General features: G+C 39.1%; 1 protein-coding gene across 2 annotated transcripts in view; it reads right to left on the bottom strand.

Annotated features, from left to right (window-relative positions):
* The window catches only part of LOC150091144 (E3 ubiquitin-protein ligase RNF13-like), a 341,104-nt gene that overhangs the window by 210,941 nt on the left and 108,575 nt on the right, over positions 1–21,588 (bottom strand). For both annotated transcript variants that reach the window (XM_090382193.1, XM_090382202.1), the window contains 2 exons: positions 20,039–20,218; positions 9,379–9,471 (listed from right to left, as the gene is read on the bottom strand). In XM_090382193.1, the coding sequence (XP_090238319.1) occupies positions 9,379–9,471; positions 20,039–20,218 (273 nt within the window). The remainder of the gene's footprint in view (positions 1–9,378; positions 9,472–20,038; positions 20,219–21,588) is intronic.

Genomic DNA, 21,588 nt, shown 5'->3' with positions numbered 1-21,588 from the left:
AAATGGAAATCATGACTTGGACTAGAGCTGCAAAGCAAAAACCACAGAGTAGCAGGAGTGCTGTGGCTCAGGGAAGGAAAAAAGGGGAGATTCTCCAACGCATCACAGTCTTAAAAAATATGCAAAATGTGAAATGTTGGCAGACATTTCAGGAACAGAATATGATATGATCTAGCCAAGGAGGATGTCTTTGTGTGTGTTAGGTGCCTAGAATGCCAAGAAATTAGGTGCCAACACAGCATACTGATGGGTGTCCATGAGAGTTTGAGGTGTAGGGTAAATGCCCTCAAAAAATTAATATGACGGGCCCATCAAGCACCCAGCTGCCCAACTCAAATCCAGAGCTCACTCATGTGCAGCAGGCAACACAGAGGCAATTTCCAAGGAAGAATGAGTAATCCCACAGGAACTAGTTATTGTTGGTGAATCGATTGTCAGGGAGACTGAGAATATATTATGCAAAAAGGATAGGTGGAACAGGACCAAGATATATCTGCCAGAGGCAAAAGTTAATGACGTTATAGAGCAGACATCTTTTAAGGGTATAAATGGTGATATTGATGTACACGTTGGCACTAATGACCTTAAGAATAACAGATCTGCAGATTTAATTAGCAAGTACAGGTCAACTTCGAAAACAAGTCGCGACCTGAGGTTGAATTTGAAAGTGTCTGCAATTCTGCACAAACACGATAGGAGGGAGTATATATAGGACAGCCATGTCAATCAATTTGGCTCTGAAGAGATTGTGCAAGGATCGTGGGATAGAATTTTGTTCAGCGTGGTCCATGCTTGTTAACCGGAGAGACTGCTTCTACAGGGATGGGGGTCACTTAAATAGAAAAGGTGCAAGAATATTTGCTGATGCTATCGAGGCAGTGTTAGGTGGGTAGGAGTTGGAAAACTGAAGCGTGGGGGGGGGATACACAGAATAAAAGATTAACAGCAGCCAGAGGCAGAGGCAAAAGTGATTCTTGCACTGCTTCAATTCGAATGAGCAGCAACCTGGAAAGCAAGTTGCAGGGGATTTCCAGGACTGCTGGGAGTCACAGTGAAATAAGTAAATACATGGGCTGTGTTAGAGGAACTAAGAGTTGGAACAAGTGCATGTATACTTGCATCTACACAAATGCTAGACATATAGTTAATAACTTTCATGAGTTGGAAGTGCTAGTCAAGACATCAAAGGCGGATATTGTTGGGATATCTGAGAAGTGGTGTCACGCAGATATAAGTAGTGCAGAATTGGAATTTGGGGAGCACGTTGCTTACAGAAAGGATAGACACGACAGGAAGGGAGGAGAGGTTATGCTGTTAGTGAAGAAACATAAAATCTAAGGAAGTGCATACAAACGACATCGGTGGACAATGCAATGTTGAGTCAGCAAAACATAATATACGTTGAGGTATAACATAAGCACTGGGAAATTATTCTTCTAGGAATGGAATCGTTTATTACACATTCCACTTTAAAATCTGGTCCTTTATCTAAACCTTGGTTTTCCAATAAATGGGCTAAGGCTGTTCAACCATATCATAATTGGCTTGTTTCCAATTCTTTAATTTCATTTTCTGCCTACACCAAAGCTTACAACAATTGTAAAGCAGTTATTAATCAGTCCAAACTAGATTCTGAACAGGCTAAGAGTAGAAAACTTGCTTCTTGCCCTAATGGTAGCCAAGCATTCTGGTCTCTTGCCAAAGCTATTGGCCACAAATTTTGCCCATCTCTGCTCAAAACCAGATGGTTTTGTTGTCACTTCAGCCAAGGATAAAGCTGACCTGCTAGCATCCCATTTGTCTTCCAACTCATCTATTAATGATCTTGCTAAAACACCTCCCATCATTCCCAGCACGCTCCATTCAATGTCTCCTGTGGTCTTCTGTCAAAAGGATGTCAGAAGGATTTTGACAAATCTTGATGCTAAGAAAGCTCAAGGTCCTGATGGCATTTCTCCACTTGTTCTCAAAACGTGTGCTCCTGAACTTACTCCTGTTATTTTTCTAAAGGTGTTTTTCCTTCTGATTGAAAATTTGCTAATATCCAGCCAGTTCCTTACGAGGGTGACAAATCCCTCCCATCCAATTATCGTCACATTGCAATTACTTCTACTCTTTCTAAAGTAATGGAAAAATAAATTAACCGCCAACTCTTAAACTACCTATAAACCTTCCGTCTGATCAATGATCGCCAGTATGGATTCCGTAAATGTCGATTCCACTGGTGATATTCTGGATTATGTTACCCATTTATGGACAAATTCAATGGAAAAGTTCAGTGAAACACAAGCAGGTGCTCTTGACATCTCAAAGGCTTTCGATAGTGTTTGGCATAAAGGTCTTCTACACAACCTTCCATCTCATGGTTTGCCAACTGTTTTTTGTAACTGGTTATCCAGTTTTCTCTCTAATCGCTAACTGAGGGTGATGGTAGATGGCTCTGTCTTTTAACTTCTTCTCCACTAATGCTGGTGATCCCCAAGGTTCAGTTCTTTCCCTCACTCTTTTCCTCTTGTATATTAATGACCTTCTTCCACTGACTGGAAGTCCTATCCATAGTTTTGCCAAGGATAGCACATTGCTTTCCACTTTCCATTTTAAGAAACCCTGCCCTGCTCATCAGCTTCAACTTCTCGAATATCTGCTACCAATTCTTTAAATGCCAATCTCCAGGTAATTCTACAGTGGGGCAAAGACAACTTAGTTGATTTCAATCCTTCTAAAACTCAGTCCTGTCTATCTCGCAAAAAGGATTCTTCTGCTCCTATGCTTATCTTTAGTGACACTCCGATTTCTAGGCAAAATGACACAAACACATTACAAATATTGCTTTCTTTGTATCTAAAAAACGTGGCTTCCTCTTTCGCTCTCAGTGTTAATTTTCTTTCAAACAGCTGTTCACTCTGTACAAATCACAAATCTGCTCCACCATGGAATATTGTTCCCACATCTGGGACGGCGCCCCCTAAACCTCTCTCTGGCTTCTAGATTCCATTCAGAAGAGGGCAGTTAGGTTAATTAATGACTCCTCTCTAACAGTCTCTCCACTCGCTGTCTCATAAATGTACTGTTTCTGCTGCATGCCTTTTCTACAGATACTTCCATGAGCACTGTTCCTCTGAATTGTCTTCTATAATTCCCGCTCTCTCTCTCTCTCTCTCTCTCTTTCAAAACAGTCTGAATACATGCCGCCGCCAGACAACATCCATTTACTGTCCAACTTCAAACTCACACAACCAACTTTTAATCGTTTATTCATTCAACTGCTGTTTCTGGAACAACCTTCCTTCGTATGTATTTCCTGAAAAATTACAGTCTACAGAAATTCAAGTCTAACTTCAACAAGTATCTTCTTTCGTCTTCTCAACCTCCAAGCCAAGCACTGTACTAAGTATTATAGGTTCTAATACCTCTGGTGTTTCATAAAAAAAAAAAAAAAAAAAAGGAAAATGAGAGGAGGTGTGTGTGTCATAGGCCTAGTGAATCTGATGAGTACATTGAGCAACTATGCACAGAAGTGGGCCAGGAAATCAATGTCTTATAATAGGGGATTTTAACTTTCCAGACATCGACTGGAACCTGTGGATTTGTCTCTCGCACACTAGCAAAACTTTTGTGGATTTATTGGATGACTGTTTTCTACAGCAACATGTTCGAAAAAGAACGAGAGAAAGTAATACTCCTGATCTCATCAGCAGTGATTATTATTATTTTTTTTATGAAAACCCCAAACACAAAAGGTAATAGAACCTATAGTAGTTTGTACTGTGCATGGGTTGGAGGTTGAGAGGACGAAAGAAGATATTTCTTGACATTAGACTGGAACTCAGCATCTCAACCAGCTGGGTCTGTGTGACTAGAAAACGGAAGGCAGCTGCAGTTGTGAACATTAAAATCACCAAGGAAAATTACCTCACTGTTAGCAAAGTTGGACTGGATAAAGTCAAGTTGCAAAGAGAGGAGAAGATTTTTTTACAGATAAGTTTGTTCTATTAGTTTGACAATTCTTGGTATATTCAATAGTAAAAGAAAGTGGAGGGCATATACCAAGAGCCTTTACATAACACGACCTCGACAATTCTTCCCACATACACACTCCTCGGACTCTCTCCAGTCACTATCTGGAGGAGTATAGGTGACAAGATTATATACTAACTGATCTGGAAGTCTCCTAGGTCTACCAACAGGCTTGGTCTAGTGTACTAACTAGCAGCCAGCCTGCTAACACCGTTTTAGAGCTATACCCTGAATTGTAAGGAAGTTTGGATCTTGCCACGGTGTTCATCATAACCTCAAAAGACATCAGTCATACTGCATGAAGAAAGAGATTGGGGAAGGGCTGACTGTTGTTGTTGTTATTTGGTTTTTAGGAACATTAGCAACTAGGGCGTATTGCTCCGGGATATGCGGTGGTCATTCCCTGACCTTTCCGCATCCTCTGTATTTGGTGGTGACGGGCTTGAACCCTAGTCTAATCAAGAAGCGTGTGCTACGCAGTGCTGCTCCTTCCCACCTGGCTACCTCCGTAGCCAGGTGGGAAGGAGCAGCACTCTGGAGACTAAATTTAGTCTCCAGAGCAGCACTCTGGAGACTAAATATGGGTTTAACTACTTCAAGTAGTTAAATTAAGCAAATTTCTGGCATTGCACCAGTTGATGCGATCATCTACCACCTAGTATTGCCTGGTAACACAGAGGGGCAGCATTCCTCCATGTGGTGTGGGTGCCACACCTTGACTCAGGCTTACGTTGGTTCACACATGGGTGATCAACCACAGTGTGGTTGCGCATGGGGGTTATACCCAGAATTACTATGCATTATTCATGCATAAGAATTCGCAGATAAAGGAACCACTAGGTGACAGTGATCACAGTGTACTGATGTGGGATTTACTTAAAGATATAATTACCATCAATGGTAAAGGAAGGGTTTTTGCTTCCATAAAGGTGACTACAGAGGTCTCAGACAGTTTTTAAATTCCATACAGTGGGCTCGACTGCTGATATTACCTACAGTGAATTCTAAATGGAAAGCCTTCAGGGACTTAATTTTGGATGCTACTAGGCTTTTCATACAAACTAAGAAATACTGTTCAAGGTTTAGGCATAAATGGATGTCAGCTGAATTAATGAGGCTCATGGCAGAGAAGAAAAATGCATGGGGTGCATATAAATTATCAGGTGACACAGAAGTCTATGGAAGATATAAGCTAGTCTGTATTCAAGTCACAAAGGAGGTTAGGCAAATCTTTGGCAAAGTAAAATTTTTACATAAGTAAAAATCTTTACTTATGAAAACTCCAGAAGAAAAGGGATGAATCAGGTTGGTCCACTTGATATCAATGGGTCAACTGTTGATGATCCTGCTCAGGTAGCTAGCAAACTGAATGAGTATTTTGCATCTACATTCACACATGAGGAATTATTCGGCGCCTCCGTAGCCAGGTGGGAAGGAGCAGCAGTGCGTAGCACACGCTTCTTGATTAGACCGGGGTTCGAGCCCGTCACCACCAAATACGGAGGATGCGGAAAGGTCAGGGACTGACCACCGCATATCCCGGAGCAATATGGCCTTAGTTGCTAATGCTCCTAAAAACCAAACAACAACAACAACGAGGAATTATTCAAGGAGGGGAATGCCACAAGCTTATCAAACTCTAACAGGAAGCTAAGTGATTTTGTAATAACTGAGAGCAAAGTGGAGTAGAAATTGTTGAAGTTATATATATGGAAGGCACATGGGGTGGATGGGATCTATTCAGTTATATTAAAAGAGGCAGAGAAGGAAGTAAGCAAATCCTTATCCATAATTATGAGAGTTTAGTTAGACTCATAGGAGGTCCCCATGGACCGGAGGTGTGCAAATGTATCCCCAATTCACAAAGGGGTTTCAAAAGGTAACACATGTAACTATAGACCTGTTAGTTCAGGTCTACAGTTACATGTGTCTATAGTTGCAGAGAAAATAATGAGGTCACTAGTTAAAGCAGCACTGCCAGACCATCCAGACAAGACTGCAGTAGTAGTAAAGACACAGCATGGGTTAGTTAAAGGGAGGTCTTGTGGAGGAGAAGTGGCAACTGAAGTTTAACACTGACAAATGCTGGATATGGGTAGCAGTAACCCACTGAGTGTAGTACCAACTGTGTGGCACTGCACTCAGGGAAGTGGAGAGTGAAAAAGACCTGGGATAATTGTGCAGTCAGATATGGTTTTCTGAGCAGTGTAGACAGGCTGCCAGAGCAGGTCATGGAGTCTTGTCAATGATATATAGGAAATTTGCTAGCAAGGACACGGAGGTGATTATCCCATTGTACAAGGCAATGGTGAGGCCTCACCTTGAATACTGTGTACATATGGAGGCCTCATTTTAGGAAGGATGTAGAGTTGCTATAATGAGTATAAAGAAGGGCAACAAGATCAGTGAGTGGAACAAAGGGGTGCTCTTAACAAGACAGGCTTAAGTTAAGCAAGTTGCAGCACCTGGAGACTAGGCACATTTGAGGTGATCTGACTGAGGTGTATAAGGCCTTGAAAGGGTTCAGCAAGCTCAATGCTGATGGGATTCTTCCTCTTGCTCAGATTAAGAAACTGAGGGGGCATAGATCCAAACTGAGGAAAGACATTTATAGAATAGATGTGTGTAAATTTGCCTTTAGTCAGCGGGTAGTTGACTGCTGGAACAGACTTCCATCTGTTGTTGTGGAAGTTGGTAACTTAAATAAATTTAAGGCTGAGCTGGATAAGCATGTATCCAGCTCATAGATGAGTGAAATGGGAGGGGTTTTTTTTGCTGATGCTGTATAAGCTTGATTTCTTACATCGTATGCCTCTGGAAATGCTAATGCTAACTGATAAGGAAATATCAAATTAAGCTTAATGAAAAACTTCACAAAATCTGGAAAAGGAAAACATAGTCACCAATACAAGAAAAATTTCATAGATTTATAGCCATCTAGATAAACAAGGGAATATTCTTGGTTCACAAATCAAGATGTTAAATGAAAGAGTTCTTTTGACAACATATCTATTGTACATGAAAATGCAACACAGCATGCCTTCGTTTTCCATGAAAACCATTCAGGAAATCAAAAATCAAAATATTTGAGGTTGCTATGAGCTTGCTGACCAACTCCCAAGTGAACAACGAACTGGGTTGTTGTTGTTGTTATTTGGTTTTTAGGAGCATTAGCAACTAAGGTCATATTGCTCTGGAGATATGCGGTGGTCATTCCCTAACCTTTCCGCATCCTCCGTATTTGGTGGTCACAGGCTCGAACCCGGGTCTAATCAAGAAGCGTGTGCTATGCACTGCTGCTCCTGCCCACCTGGCTACGGAGGCGCCAACTGGGTTGTAATAAGAGCATAAAAATTCATTTTCTACATTTGCTTCTTAATTTTTTACTTCCAAAATTGATCACCAATGAACCTGTGGAAAGTTTCCCTGTGACTGGAAATTTCTTGTATGGGAAAATAGTGAAGACCAGTGGAGCACAAACACACTTGTTGATTATCACTGGACACCAAAAAAGAGGGATAAAAATGTTTTAACCTTATAAATATTCCCATTCTATTAATAAATTAGTAAAACAAAAAGTTTAATACAGTACAATCAGCTATCCAAAATAATTTGAAAGGCTGATCTTTCTTTCATTTTTCTTTTAAATTAAAGGTAGTACAATAAGTGCCAGTTAGTGTCATTTTGCAAATTGAATTTTGATTCTAATAAGCGAAAGATCAAGTTTACCTCAGTTTATAACAGATTGTATAAACAAAAAGCCCAATAAACCAAAAACTGCAAATTGTTTTTATTGTTTTATGGTTGTGACCTCTAGAATTCTATGTGACCTTCAGAAATGTGCTTTAGTAAAATATCACAGCGACCACTGGGTTTTCTCAGAAACCACGAGTGAATTTCAGTTTAGTTTAGCTCCAGATTCGGTAAGAATAATATCGCCCCGAAACTGTGCGATTTATTATTTTTCTCAACTTTTTACGGTAAAATGTGAACGAAAAGAAAACAAGCAGTTTTAACATTGCAACAAAAAATGGATTTTATTAATAGAATTAGAAAAGGTGAAAATTTAGGAAATCTCTCCAAAGAGTTTTAATGTGGGACTTCAACAATTTACGACATCAAGAAAAATTCCAATCCCATAACAGAATTTGTGTTGATTATGGATAGTGAAGGAGGATCTAGCAGAAAAAGGCGATGTCGAAACATGAAAATGCCACTTCAGAGAGTGCACTTTATTTTTTTGTTTTCTTCAGAAGCAAAGTTTAGGTGAACCAGTGTCTGGCCCAACATTGTGTGAAAAAGGCATTGGATTTTAATCGAAAAATTAATAGGTAATAAAGATTTTAAGACAACACAAGTTTGCTGAAAAATTTTAAACTGAGACGCAGTATACATGAACTAGACATTCAAGGAGAGAAACTTTCTACAGACGAATCGGCAGCGGTATCCTTTAAAAGTAAGTTCGATTCAGTTAAGCAAATCACAAGAAAGAAAACGTTTATAATGTTGATTATTATTATGGAAAGCATTCTCAGTAAGGCTTATTATGGAAAGCATTACTGAGAAAAACCCTAGCCACCAAAAGAGAAATGCCTGCACCAAGTTTTAAAATGAGAAAAGAGCGAGTTGCTATGCAACAAAGAAAAGTTACTATGTGTGCAAATGTCATTGGGATGTACAGATTGTCCATGCTCATTATCAGCAAGTCAAAAAAACAGAGCATTTAAAAATCTTTCTAATTTTCCTGTTTTCTATAAAAATGCCTTGATGGATGTTTCTCTTTTCCGAAATTAGTTTATAATTTTTTTATATAATTAATCTTAATTATTTAATTTAATCGTAAGGTAAGATTAAATTTATTTAATCTTACTTAATTAAACTGATTTAATTAAATAATTAGATTAAATTCTATTTAATCTTACCGGAAAACTTTCCGGTTCAATTATCCGAAAAATTTGGCTATCCTGAAGGGGTCTGACATCAATTATTCATAACTGACACTACTGTATTCTCAAAAATCAGGCTTGATAGTGAAATTTTAAGATCACATTCATGTTCAGCTCTGTAAAATGCACATGGACAATATATTTTATTATGATAAAAAACATAGCAGTTTAAATTTGTTGACCACAATTATCAGATAATTTATGCTAACAACAATTCAGTTGTATCAGATGATATATTTTCCATGCTATTTTATTGAAAATAATGGGCACAAAACTGATTTTGTTAATTTTTATATAAAACTTGAATAAATTCCTATTTCATAAATACAGCCAAAAATTTACTTCTTTTTTCCAATGTTATTCAAATATTTGTTAAATATGCGTCTCCAAAATTTGAAAACTGATAGCTACAAACCTTGATTCCTTCTGGTGGAATTGGTACACCATATGACGGATAAGAATACTCTTTATCAGAGAAATGGCAAACAATCTCATTTTCTGGAGATATCTGAAAAAATAAACTCATTATTCAAGTCATACTACCTCCCCATTGAAAAATGGTGATCAGAATGTTAAACAAAATGAAATGCAATAAGTCCAAAAGTAGTTAATATGTTGAGAAATTTGTAAAGACTTACGTGTATTATTGCCATGTGCAAATATATGAACTAAAATTAAGGAAACAGTACTTTATTGTGACCATTATACAAACATTACTACTTCAATAATAAATATGTTTTCATATACTCCGTAGCCGAGTGGTCAGGAGCGGGAGTGCAGTAGCACACGCTCTTTGAGTAGACCGGGATTCAAGCCCCTGACTGCTGAATACGGTCGATCTGCCAACCCGCACTGGACCAGCGTGGCAGATTATGGTCCATTTCCCTCAGCATGAATTGTTGAGGAGGCTTCCATCCTGCAGTGGGTTGATAATGGCTGCACTTTACTTTACTTTATTTTTTATACTCAACTATAACCAGGGCTTTTTTTAAATAAAAAATAAACTTTACGAAAGCAGTTTTTTTACCAACAAAAAGATAGATATTTTATAGAAACGTATTTGGCTTGTAATGTTTATTCTCTTAAAGTAAAATATGTAAATACAAATTTTATAAACATTTGCCCAATCGAAGCATATTTTTAGTTCATTGTAATCAGATGGCCTTCAATGGAGTCATAAAGTAAAGTGCACAAACAATAAGGGTACTGATTACTTATATTAGTTCATATGACAAGTAATAAATGTGTCACTGCCTAAACGGTAGTTGCATTTTGCATGTAATACAGCTCAATCTAATAATACAGTATTTGATCAAAAAGATTGCAGAATGTTGCAGAGAAATTAATTTTTTTTAAATGATAAAGGATTGGATTTGATTTTTTCTGGGGCATTAGCAACAGTGGTTATTATGCGGCAAGACAAAAGTATAAATAGATTCCAGTAACTTTAAAATAGGTTACTTGGTCAAAAGATTAGGTATAAGTTTAAAATGTGGTATATATTCTAAAAATAAAGCTTATTTTATATACATGTATATAAATTAGTAAGCTGTAAAAAACTAAAAAGAGCTGACACCTTGTCATTGTCAGATAAAATCTGACTGAGTGTATAAAGATCAGTCAGATGGTTAAAAGCAGTAAAAAGCATATCATTAAAATCTGGGTACTCGATTAAAATATGTTGCAGGGTTGAAACTGTACTACAGGACTCACACATAGGAGGGTCATCAGCCCTCAGCAAGAACAAATGTGTCAGATGACTGTGTCCTATGTGGGTCCGAGCGAGAACAACTTCCTCATTACAATTCCTGCGCAGACTACACTGCCACAGTTCAATTACAGGCTTTATCTGATATAATTTATTTGTAATCTGTCTACTCCATGAATCCTGCCATTAGGAGAGTATCTTTTGGTGTATTATTTGCCTATAGTCTGTATAGGGGACTGACAGGCAACAATTATTAGTGGAAATTGCTGATTTGGCTGTGGTGTCAGCCAAATCATTTCCCCTAATTCCAATGTGGCTAGGAATCCAGCAGAAGTGGATATCATATTCACGTTCATGGAGAGAGTGTTTCTTCTGCTGAACTTGTGACAGAACTGGGTGAGGATTAGGTCTGACTGATAATAAAGCCTCTAAGATGCTCAAAGAATCAGAATATAAAATGAACTGTTGGTGCTGGTATTCACTAAGTGGTCCAGATTAACTCAATTACGTGCAGCTCTTCAATGAATATACTGCATTCAGAGAGGATCTGCTCTGATATAGTAGTGTCCGGAAAAACAGCAGCGGATCCTACATATGATTCCGACTTCCAACCATCAGTGAAAACTGGCAAGAAGTCAATGTTCGGCCGGTGTGCTGAATAGAGCACTGCAGGGTAGACAGACGATGGAGTATCTGACTTGCCCCAGTTTTTAAGGGAAAAGTAGCATGTTGGAAAGTCAGGATGACACGGTGGAATGAGCTGCTTTGGTGTTTGGGCTATCTTGTCTACCTTGATTTCAAGTTCTTTGACTAGTTCTTGGACATGAATACCAAAAGGACGATTGGCAGTCTTGAGAGAGTTGCACAAACTTTCCCACTGTGTCTCAAAAACAGATGGCCACATAGGATGGTCTGACAGGGATTTCAGGTTTAAGGCATACTTTAGAGACAACTGCTTATGTCAAAGCGATAATGGTGGTTCGTTTGCTTCAACATATAGGCTATGGACAGGAGAAATTTGATATGCTCCAGTAGCGATGTGGAGAGCCTGATGATGGTCATGATCCAGCCATCGAAGTATACTGCTGTCCTCAGCCAGGTCCCTGGTATACAACTCTGGCTGAGTTGTATACCAGGGACCAGTAATCTGGTCTGAATCGTACAAGAGCATGGTAAACACGTAGTAGGGTGCATTGGTCCGCACCTCCAAGGTGTAGAGTAGAGAGAGCTGAGAATATTCTGTCCTCTCTGTGCACTTTGTACAGAATTGACAGATCAGCTTTTTATCAAATATGAGTCCCAAGAATTTTGTGTCTGCCGCTACTGGAATAGCATTTTGTCCAAGCCTTAATTCAGATTCAGGATGAAGATTAAGCTTACGACAAATGTGTATGCAAATGGTCTTCTGTGGCGAGAACGCAGAAATTAAGGCAATCAATGGCTTATTGCAGATGTCTCTCAATAACCCTCATGTTGCATGACTGACAAAATATGCTAAAGTCATCAACATAGAGGGCACTGTTTACAGTTGGAGGAAGATGTGGGAACATCTTCCGCCAACTGCCCTAGATGTGGGAACAATATTCCATGGTAAGACGGATTTGCGATTTGTACAGAGTGAACAGCTGTTTGGAAGAAAATTAACGCCGAGAGCGAAAGAGAAAACCAAGTTTTTTAGATGTAGAGGAAGCAATATTTGTAATGTGCTTGTGCCAAGAGTGATTAGAACTGAGGGTAATCGCCAAAAGAGATATATCATTTTGCCTAGAAATTGGAGTGTCACCAAAGATCAACTAAGTTGTCTTTGCCCCACTGGAGATCCTGCAGATCGGCATTTTAGGAATTGGTAATTACCTGCAGGTCGGCATTTAAGGAATTGGTAGCGGATATTCAAGAAATTGAAGCTGTGATTGAGCAGGGCAAGGTTTCTCAAAATGGAAAGTGGAATGCAATGTGCTATCATCGACAAAACTATGGACAGGATTTCCAGTCAATGGAAGAAAGTCACTAATATACAAGATGAAAAGAGTGAGGGAAAGAACTGAACCTTGGGGGTCACCAGCATTAGTGAAGTTAGAAGACAGATAGTCATCTACAATCAACCTCAGTGAGTGATCAGAGAGAAAACTGGATAATCAATCACAAAAGACAGTTAACAAGATGGAAGTTTGTTTTGAAGACCTTTGTGCCAAACACGATCGATAGCCTTTAAGAAGTCAAGAGCAACTGCTTGTGATTCACCAAACTTTTCTATTGAATTTATCCATAAATGGGTAACATAAGCCAGAATATCACCAGTGAATCGACACTGACGGAAACCACCGTCAAAACCACATCAAAACCACCTTTGGAATAAGAAAGTGAAAAAAGGCGGCAAAGAACAGGAGTAAGTTCAGGAGTGTTTTGAGAACAAGTGGAGAAATGCCATCAGGACCTGGAGCTTTTTAGCATCAAGATTTGTCAAAATCCTTCTGACGGAAAACCACAGGAGGCATTGAATAAAGCAAGAGTGGCCAACTTATTTTGTGATGCGATCTACTTTTTTCCTTCAAAATGTGCCGCGATCTACCATCTCAAAAATTTCATTGCACAAGATGCACAAATCGAGGGATGACTGTATATTTAAAATTTGTCGTGATCGACTAAAATTAAATCCGCAATCGACTTGTTGGCTACCCCTGGAATAGAGCATGTTGGAGGCGTTTTACCAAAACCATTACTACATGAGTTGGGAGAAAAATGGGATGCTAGCAGGTCAGCTTTATCCTCGGCTAAAATGACAACAGAACCATCTGGTTTTGACAGAGATGGGCAAATGTTGCAGCCAATAGCTTTGGCAAGAGACCAGAATGCTTGAGCTACCATTAGGACAAGAAGCAAATTTTCTTGATTTTAAAGTGGAGTGTGGAATAAAGAATTCCATTCCTACAAGAATAATTTCACTGACACAATCTGAGCAAAAGTTGACATCAGAAGTTTTGAAACAGTAATCTGATCAAGGAAAAGAAAAGAAATCTTGCAGGTCATCCCATTTTGCATTCTTGTACTGCCAAACAACACAAGATTGGGAATAGCCATGAGATAGAGGCTCCATAGGAGAAGAGACAATCACCAAGTTGTGATCTGAGGTACCTAAAGGACCACTCACTTCAACCGTGTACTTTGAAGGGTTGTTTGTGAGAAAAAGGTCAAGTGAGTTGGCTGTACGGATAGGATTGTCCGGTATTCTCGTAGTTAAATGAACAATCTATGCAAGGTCATTAGTAAATGCAAAAGCTTCAACATCTCGAACAGCTGGGTCGGTGTGACTAGAAAACGGAAGGAAAATTACCTCACTGTTAGGAAAGTTGGACTGGAGAAAGTCAATTTGCAAAGAGCGGAAATCAGAGAGCTCCAAGTGATTAGTGGAGTTCGGAGAACAGTAGAGACAACAGATGAATTCAACAGAATGAGGTAAAGTTATTTTAAGCCAGAGAAGATTGAAAAGAGGAGATTCCAAATTACCAAGTCTCTGACAGGGAATATCGGAATGGACATATCCACAAGTACCACTTTTGAGGCGAAAGGAATCATACAGCAAATAATTTGGGCAAGTGAGATGAGTAGTATTTAAATCAACCAATAACTGAGATTCTGTCAGAAAAAGTACATGGAGTTTGGCCGACTGCAAGTGGAAATGGACATCGTTGAGATTAGAATTTAGAGACCACGTATATTTGTGAAATGAACTAGGAAGGTCTGGGCGGTTTAGATCTTTTCAGAGATCTAAAAAAGTGGGGGGGGCCTTGCTGTATGAAGTAATGAAATTTTTGGATATGGCATACACATGGTAAGAATACAGTAAACCCCTGCTATTCGCGGGGGTTACGTTCCTGAGAAATGTCGCGAATACCGAAAATGCGAATACCGAGTTATGGCTCCCATAGCAATAAAGGGGTTCCCCGTTCCAAAGTATGAAATATATAAGAAAAATTAGTCTAAAATTTTGTCTACGTATGTATTATATGTACCTTCATAATATGACTATGTACATAGTGAAATGCAAGCATATGGCATTGAAATGAAAATAAGAAAAAATTTAATATTAAATGTAATATTTATTAGAAACTTCAAACCAGTGCCTTTGCTAGCAAAAAAACTTATCCCGCCAGTGCTATCACCAGTTTCGCTAAAGTGTTGATAAAGGAGTTTTGCCTTTTCATGAATGACGAGTGAACTTAACGGAATTTTATTTTGGGTTCGGCCTTCTATCCACAGATTTAAAGCTTTTCCCATTTTTTCTAATTTAACATCATGAGTTACAGAGCAACTTTCTGAAGCAAATAGCGCATTTTCACCGACACTACGGCGATTTTTTCTTCCGATTTTTTGATTGATCGTACCGTTGACTCACTGATTTTATAATGTTTTGCCATTGAGGAGACACTCTCACCGTTAGAAATTTTGACTAATAACTCAATTTTATTCGCTAATGTCATCACCTTTGATATTTTCACATTTCCCTTGTTATTCGTAGCCATATTTTTGTACGGATTAGAAAGAATTTGTCCACAATAAAGTCACTTTCTTCCGTTAACACACTCGAGAAAGTCTGTTTTACACACTGCAAAACAGTAGATTTATCACTTTTGTAAGCATATCAATTTATAAATTGATAAATTTATTCAATTTATAAGCATATAAATTAAAAGCAAACGACGAAACCTTCCATGGCAAACGCATAACACATATTGAACAAGGATTAGTGAGAAATATCCACGCTCGCGATTGTCACCCCTCTCCCCCCTCCCACCCACTGAACGCTGTTTTGACCGGGAAAGATAATTTTAGCCACGCCCATGTTTTTTTATGGCGTAAAATATTCATGGCGCTTTAAAATTCACATTTTTTTAGGTTTCATTTTATATTAAATCAGTGGTCGCAAATACAGATACCGCGAATAGCACGGGTTTACCGTATACCTAGATCCTCGACATAACGTGGGCTCGACAATGTCCCCCGCATACACACTACTCGGACTCCCTCCAGTCACTATTTGGCAGAGTAGAGGTAGCAAGATTATACACTAGCTGATCCAGAAGCCTCCTAAAAAGTTACCAATAGGTTCGGTCCGGTGTACTAACTAGCGGCCAGCTTGCGAACACCATTTTAGAGCTGTACCCTCGAAATGTAAAGAAGATTGGATCTCGCCACGATGTTCATCATAACCTCAAAAGTCATCAGTCATTCTGCATGATGGAAAAGATGGGGAAGGGTTGAACGGAACTTAGCTCTGGAGACTAAACATGGGTTCCACCACTTCAAGCCTCCAATAAGCAAAGTGGTGGTATTGCACCGATTGATGAGAGTCATCTACCACCTAGTATTGCCTGGTAACTCAGAGGGGCGGCATTCCTCCATGTGGTGTGGGTGCCACAATTCGACCCCTGCTTACGTTGGTTCACACCTGCGTGGTCACCCACAGTGGGCTTGTGCATGGAGGTTATACCCAGGATTACATTGTTACTTGTGGAGCATTAGGATGTACTGATATGAGAGTGGCAGCTGAAGAGGTAACGTGTGATGGGAGTGAATGACTCTTTTTGGAAGAATGGTCATGTCTACCTAAGTTCTGATGGAACGTCTCCCTTCTACCTTTTCAGCGTAGGTGGGTCTGTTGATATTTATAGGTTTAACTGTTTTCCTTGCCTCTTGATATGGTATATTCAGCTCTGCCTTCAGCTATTGAATTTCTTTTTCTTCTTTCCACCTCTGGCATGCTCTTGAGTAGGCTGGGTGTTCTCCCTGGCAGTTAATGCAGGTGAGTTTTGTGGCTGAACATGATGTTGTTTCATGGTCCTTTGCACCACATCGAGCACATGAAAGGATTCCACGGCAGACCATTTGAGAATGTCCTTTTTTTTGGCACCTAAAACATCGTAAAGGATTCAAAATATATGGATGCACTGGACAGTTGATGTAGCCAGCTTTATTCTCATTAGGAGACGTCTGTGAGTTTAAAGTCAGGATTATGTTTCTACTGGGAATAAGTTTCCCATCCCTACGTGCATTAATTCTCTTAACAGCAATTACCCTCTGTGGTTTTAGTTCAGAGCAGATTTCCTCCTCGGTAACCTCTAGAAGATACTACTCCGAAATAACACCTCTCGATGAATTGAGTGTTCTATGTGGTGTCACTGTTAATGGGTATTCCTCCAATTGAGGTTGCTTAGACTGCCTGTCATTTTTTGTTTCAATTAAGAGGTCCACAGAACAGAGCCTCTTAACTGATTTGGGGGAATCTGCTGACCCTTCTGTATCGATCGGTTTTTCACTGTTCGAGTGAATGATTAAGAATCTTGGAACAGGCCCTGTGGTATTTCAGTATGTTGCCATTTTGCCGCAATAGAACTTTCTGTTTCTTCACTTAAATTTGGGTTGCAGCCCCAGAAGAATTAAGTTTATCAGGATTCATAGTAGTTTTTGTATTTGTTCAGTGCCAGGGCTCCTCACCCACCACTGAATCCAGAGGGACGCCCACTACCCAGCAAGGCGCCTACATAGCCAGGTGGGAAGGAGCAGCAGTGCATAGCACACGCTTCTTGATTAGACCGGGGTTCGAGTCCGTCACCACCAAATACGGAGGATGCGGAAAGGTCATGGAATGACCACCGCATATCCCAGAGCAATATGGCCTTAGCTGCTAATGCTCCTAAAAACCAAATAACAAACAAACAAACTACCCGGCATGCAATAAATGCGCTCGGGAGTGGAATGTCAGGGCTACCCAGGCCCAGTGTGCTGGGCCTGGGTAGCCCTGACCCATACCTACACTGCCGCCAGCCGGAGGAATCCTATCCCTCAGACCATGAGGGTAGGGATAATAATAAATGGAATTAGTACGCCGTAGTTCAAATTTCCTCGAACACACTGGTATGACTTAACATTTCTTCACAATAAACAACAGTTTTTAACATTTTATATGTTTCTGTTGCAGATTTTCCCAATTTAATGCAATTTGATATTCATTCATTGCTTCGTTGCAAAATCATGACATGCAACGTCAATGCTACTAATGAAGCTGGTTATTTGCAACCTCTTGCCCTATTGGACAATCTCTGTACTGCCATCTACAGAGATTGTCCAATAGGGCAAGAGGTTGCAAATAACCAGTTTCATTAGTAGCATTGACGTTGCATGTCATGTCACGATTTTGGAACGAAGCAATGAATGAATATCAAATTGCATTAAATTGGGAAAATCTGCAACAGAAACATATAAAACTGTTGTTTATTGTGAAGAAATGTTAAGTCATACCAGTGTGTCTGGTGATATAAGTGAATATAAGTTCAACCTCTTGAAATGAGGATAGAGTTGCAAAATTTTGGGATAGTGTGGGAGGAGATCATCGTTTGACCCTCAGAATGATGGCTGATGAGTTGGATATGAATAAGGAGACTATTCAGTAGATTCTGCATGAATGATTTACGAAAAGGAAGGTCTGTGGAAAATTTGTGCTGCACAGCTTCACAGATGAACAGAAACAACAAAAAGCGTCATCATACGAAGATTTTATCCAGACTTGTCAAAACAATCCTAATTTCCTTGACTCCGCTGAATGGAGATGAGATTGGGTGTTTCAGTACGACCCAGAGATGAAGCATCAAAGCATGAAGTGGACTTCAAAATCATCAAGGCCCAAAAGTTTCATTTACGGAAGTCCAGTATCAAGACAATGCTGATCATATTTTTTGACAAGAGTATGATTCACAAGGAATTTGTAACTGAAGTGGAGAGAGTCAATGTTGCGCTCTACATACAGGCACTTCAAAGACTGCTGAAGCACATTTCAAGAGAAGGGCAGCTGGTCCTTGTTGCACAACTGCCAAACTGAACATTTTCTCTTTGGACAGCTGTGCCAGGTCTTTTTTTTTTAGAACGGTGTATTAAGTGTACAGTCAGTCCTCGTATAGCACGATAGTTGTGTTCCTAGAAACCCTCGTGCAATGCAAAATCGTGCAATATAAACAACAGACCCTATGGGAAAAATAGGATTAAGTGCTGACTACCCAAGATTGAACACACATTTGTAACCAAAACATTATGAAACACAATAAATAATCGTAATAAAATATGTAAGTATTTTATTACGACTATTACGTAATAAAATATTGCTAATGCTTTTGCTTCTATCGTAAGCAAACTTGTTTTTTTGCTTGATTTTCTATCGAAACAGATGACAGCCGTTCCATCTTTTCCAATTCTTTGTGTCTTAATCTAATGGACTTTAATTAAACTTTGAATTGTTCCTGCTATGAAAGTTGTTTTTATTTTCTCTGCATTCTTTGTAATTCTCGGCGTTGCCTCATTTGGGTCTGTAGCACGTGCAATATCACATGGTCTTTTGTTTTGCTCAAAGCGTTTCACAATTTCATATTTTTTCTCTATCGACAGAGGCGGACTGGCCATAAGCCTTACCAGGGAAACCCCGGCGGGCCAGAGGCCGGTGTGATTTTGGCCATAAACCATAGTATGAGGCCACTATAAATTTTCCCGGATAAGAATTTTTGACCCAGTTCGCCTTATCGATATTGCTTTTCTTTTTCTCTCTGAATCTGCAGTGTCTTCACCAGGACGATTCCTTTTCACACCTTTTAAGTATTTTACTCATTTTTAGGGAATAAAGCACAATTACAAAATGAGGAAGCATGCTTGATACACATAAACAAAGCTGTGCACGTGTAGCAACTGAATAAACAACACCGTAAAGGCAGAGATACACTATTAACACTTTCCATTTTACTAAAGCACATTTCTAGGGGTTACTACCATAAAACAATAAAAACAATTTCCAGTTGCATTTCTGCTAGTGGAATCTGTTATAAACTGGTAGTAAACTCGATCTAATTGCATTTGCGATTATACCGATTGTTGGAATTGTGTTGGTTTTTATGTTATTATGGTGAAATGTGTTTCCCCTTCACTGATATAAAAAACATAAATACATTTTCAGAATCTTCTGTTCATTCCTATCATGTTGCGTTCGGTTGGGGTGATTCTGCGTTCGACAGCCATTTCTTGTAAAGACAAAGGCAATTCGTGCATATGAGAATTCGGTTCGTGTTATATAAGATATCGTTCCCCTATTTATAAATCGTGTATGATCGAATTCGTGTAGTGCAAACACGTGTTATACGCTGACTGACTGTATTTATTCAAATCATGTGGTGATTACTTTGAATAAAAATAAAACCATTTCTGAGGTCCTTCACTGTGTTCTTTTTATTGCACCAGTCCAAGAACTTTATTGCTGCATCTCATATATAATGGCATTCTTCAAAAATAAATTAATTTTTAAGAAATAAATATGAAAACAAGGCATACATACTACATTAACTTTGGCAGCTACAAAGCTGACATGGAAAAGAGCGACCAAGTTAACCACATTAAATATATAAAGGACTGTAATATGATATGGCATCCTTCTATAAGGAAACATTCTCCAAATCACATTAAGGCACTGTAATTTCACTTGGCTAACTGTAATTAGATTCTTCCAGCCAAAAATCTGAAAATAAACATCAACACATCAGATATAATCCATGATTTTTGTATGCAATATTTTAATTAGCTGTTAATTTCAAAATATAAAATGTTTGACCAATACTCTATAAATTAAGGAGGAAGATGTTACTACTACAGCAATGCTGTAGTAGTAACATCTTAAGAAAGCAATGATCTGTTGTAATTTCACTGTAATCCATACTGGATTACAGACGGAATCCATACAGGCAATCATTGTTCAGACAGAAGGATTCTATGCAATGGGACAATAATTGGATGGGAGGAATTTGTCACCCTTTTTAGGAACTGGCTGGATATAAGCAAATTTCCAAGCAGAACGAAAAACACCTTTGAAACTCCACTTGTTCTCAAAACATGTTCAGGAGTACATGTTTTGAGAACAAGTGGAGAAATGCCATCAGGACCTGGAACTTTTTAGCATTAAGATTTGTCAAAATCCTTCTGACGGAAGACCACAGGAGGCATTGAATAGAGCAGGAGTGGGTAACTTATTTTGTGATGTGATCTACTTTTTTTCCTTCAAAATGTGCCGCGATCTACCATCTCAAAAATTTCATTGCATAAGGTGCACAAATCGAGGGATGACTGTATATTTAAAATTCGTCGTGATCAACCGAAATTAAATCCGTGATCGACTTGTGGGCCACCCCTGGAATAGAGCGTGTTGGGAACGGAGGGAGGTGTTTTACCAAGACCATTAATACAAGAGTTGGAAGAAAAATGGTATGCTAGCAGGTCAGCTTTATCCTTGGCTGAAGTGACAACAGAACTATCTGGTTTGGACAGAGGTGGGAGCAGAGATCGGCAAAAGTTGCGGCCAATAGCTTTGGCAAGAGACCAGAATGCTCGGCTACCATTAGGGCAAGAAGCAAATTTTCTACTCTTAGCCTGTTCAAACTCTAGTTTGGACTGATTAATAACTGCTTTACAATTGTTGCGAGCTTTGGTGTCAGCAGAAAATGACACTGAAGAATTAGAAACAAGCCAATTATGATAAGGAAGCTTGGCTAACTGTAGATTCTTCCAGCCAAAAATCTGAAAATAAAAATCAACACATCAGATATTCTTCTCTTGAACAGTCCTAGTACATTTATTGGAAAACCACGGTTTAGATAAAAGACGAGATTTTAAAGTGGAGTGTGGGATAAAGGATTCCATTGCTGCAAGAATAATTTCACTGACACGATCTGAGCAAACGTTGCCATCAGAAGTTTTGAAACAGCAATCCGACCAAGGAAAAGAAAAGAAATCTCACAGATCATTCCATTTTACATTCTTGTAATGCCAAACAATACGAAGTTAGGAATAAAGGCTCCATTGTGATAAAGGCTCCATTGGAGAAGAGACAATCAG

This window comes from Mastigoproctus giganteus, chromosome 1, assembly GCF_048544385.1.
Source record: "Mastigoproctus giganteus isolate SK-2022 chromosome 1, ASM4854438v1, whole genome shotgun sequence".
NCBI classification, from domain to species: Eukaryota; Metazoa; Arthropoda; class Arachnida; order Uropygi; family Thelyphonidae; genus Mastigoproctus; species Mastigoproctus giganteus.
Note: the sequence above shows the minus strand (reverse complement) of the source record. Positions and strands in the feature narration are given on the sequence as shown.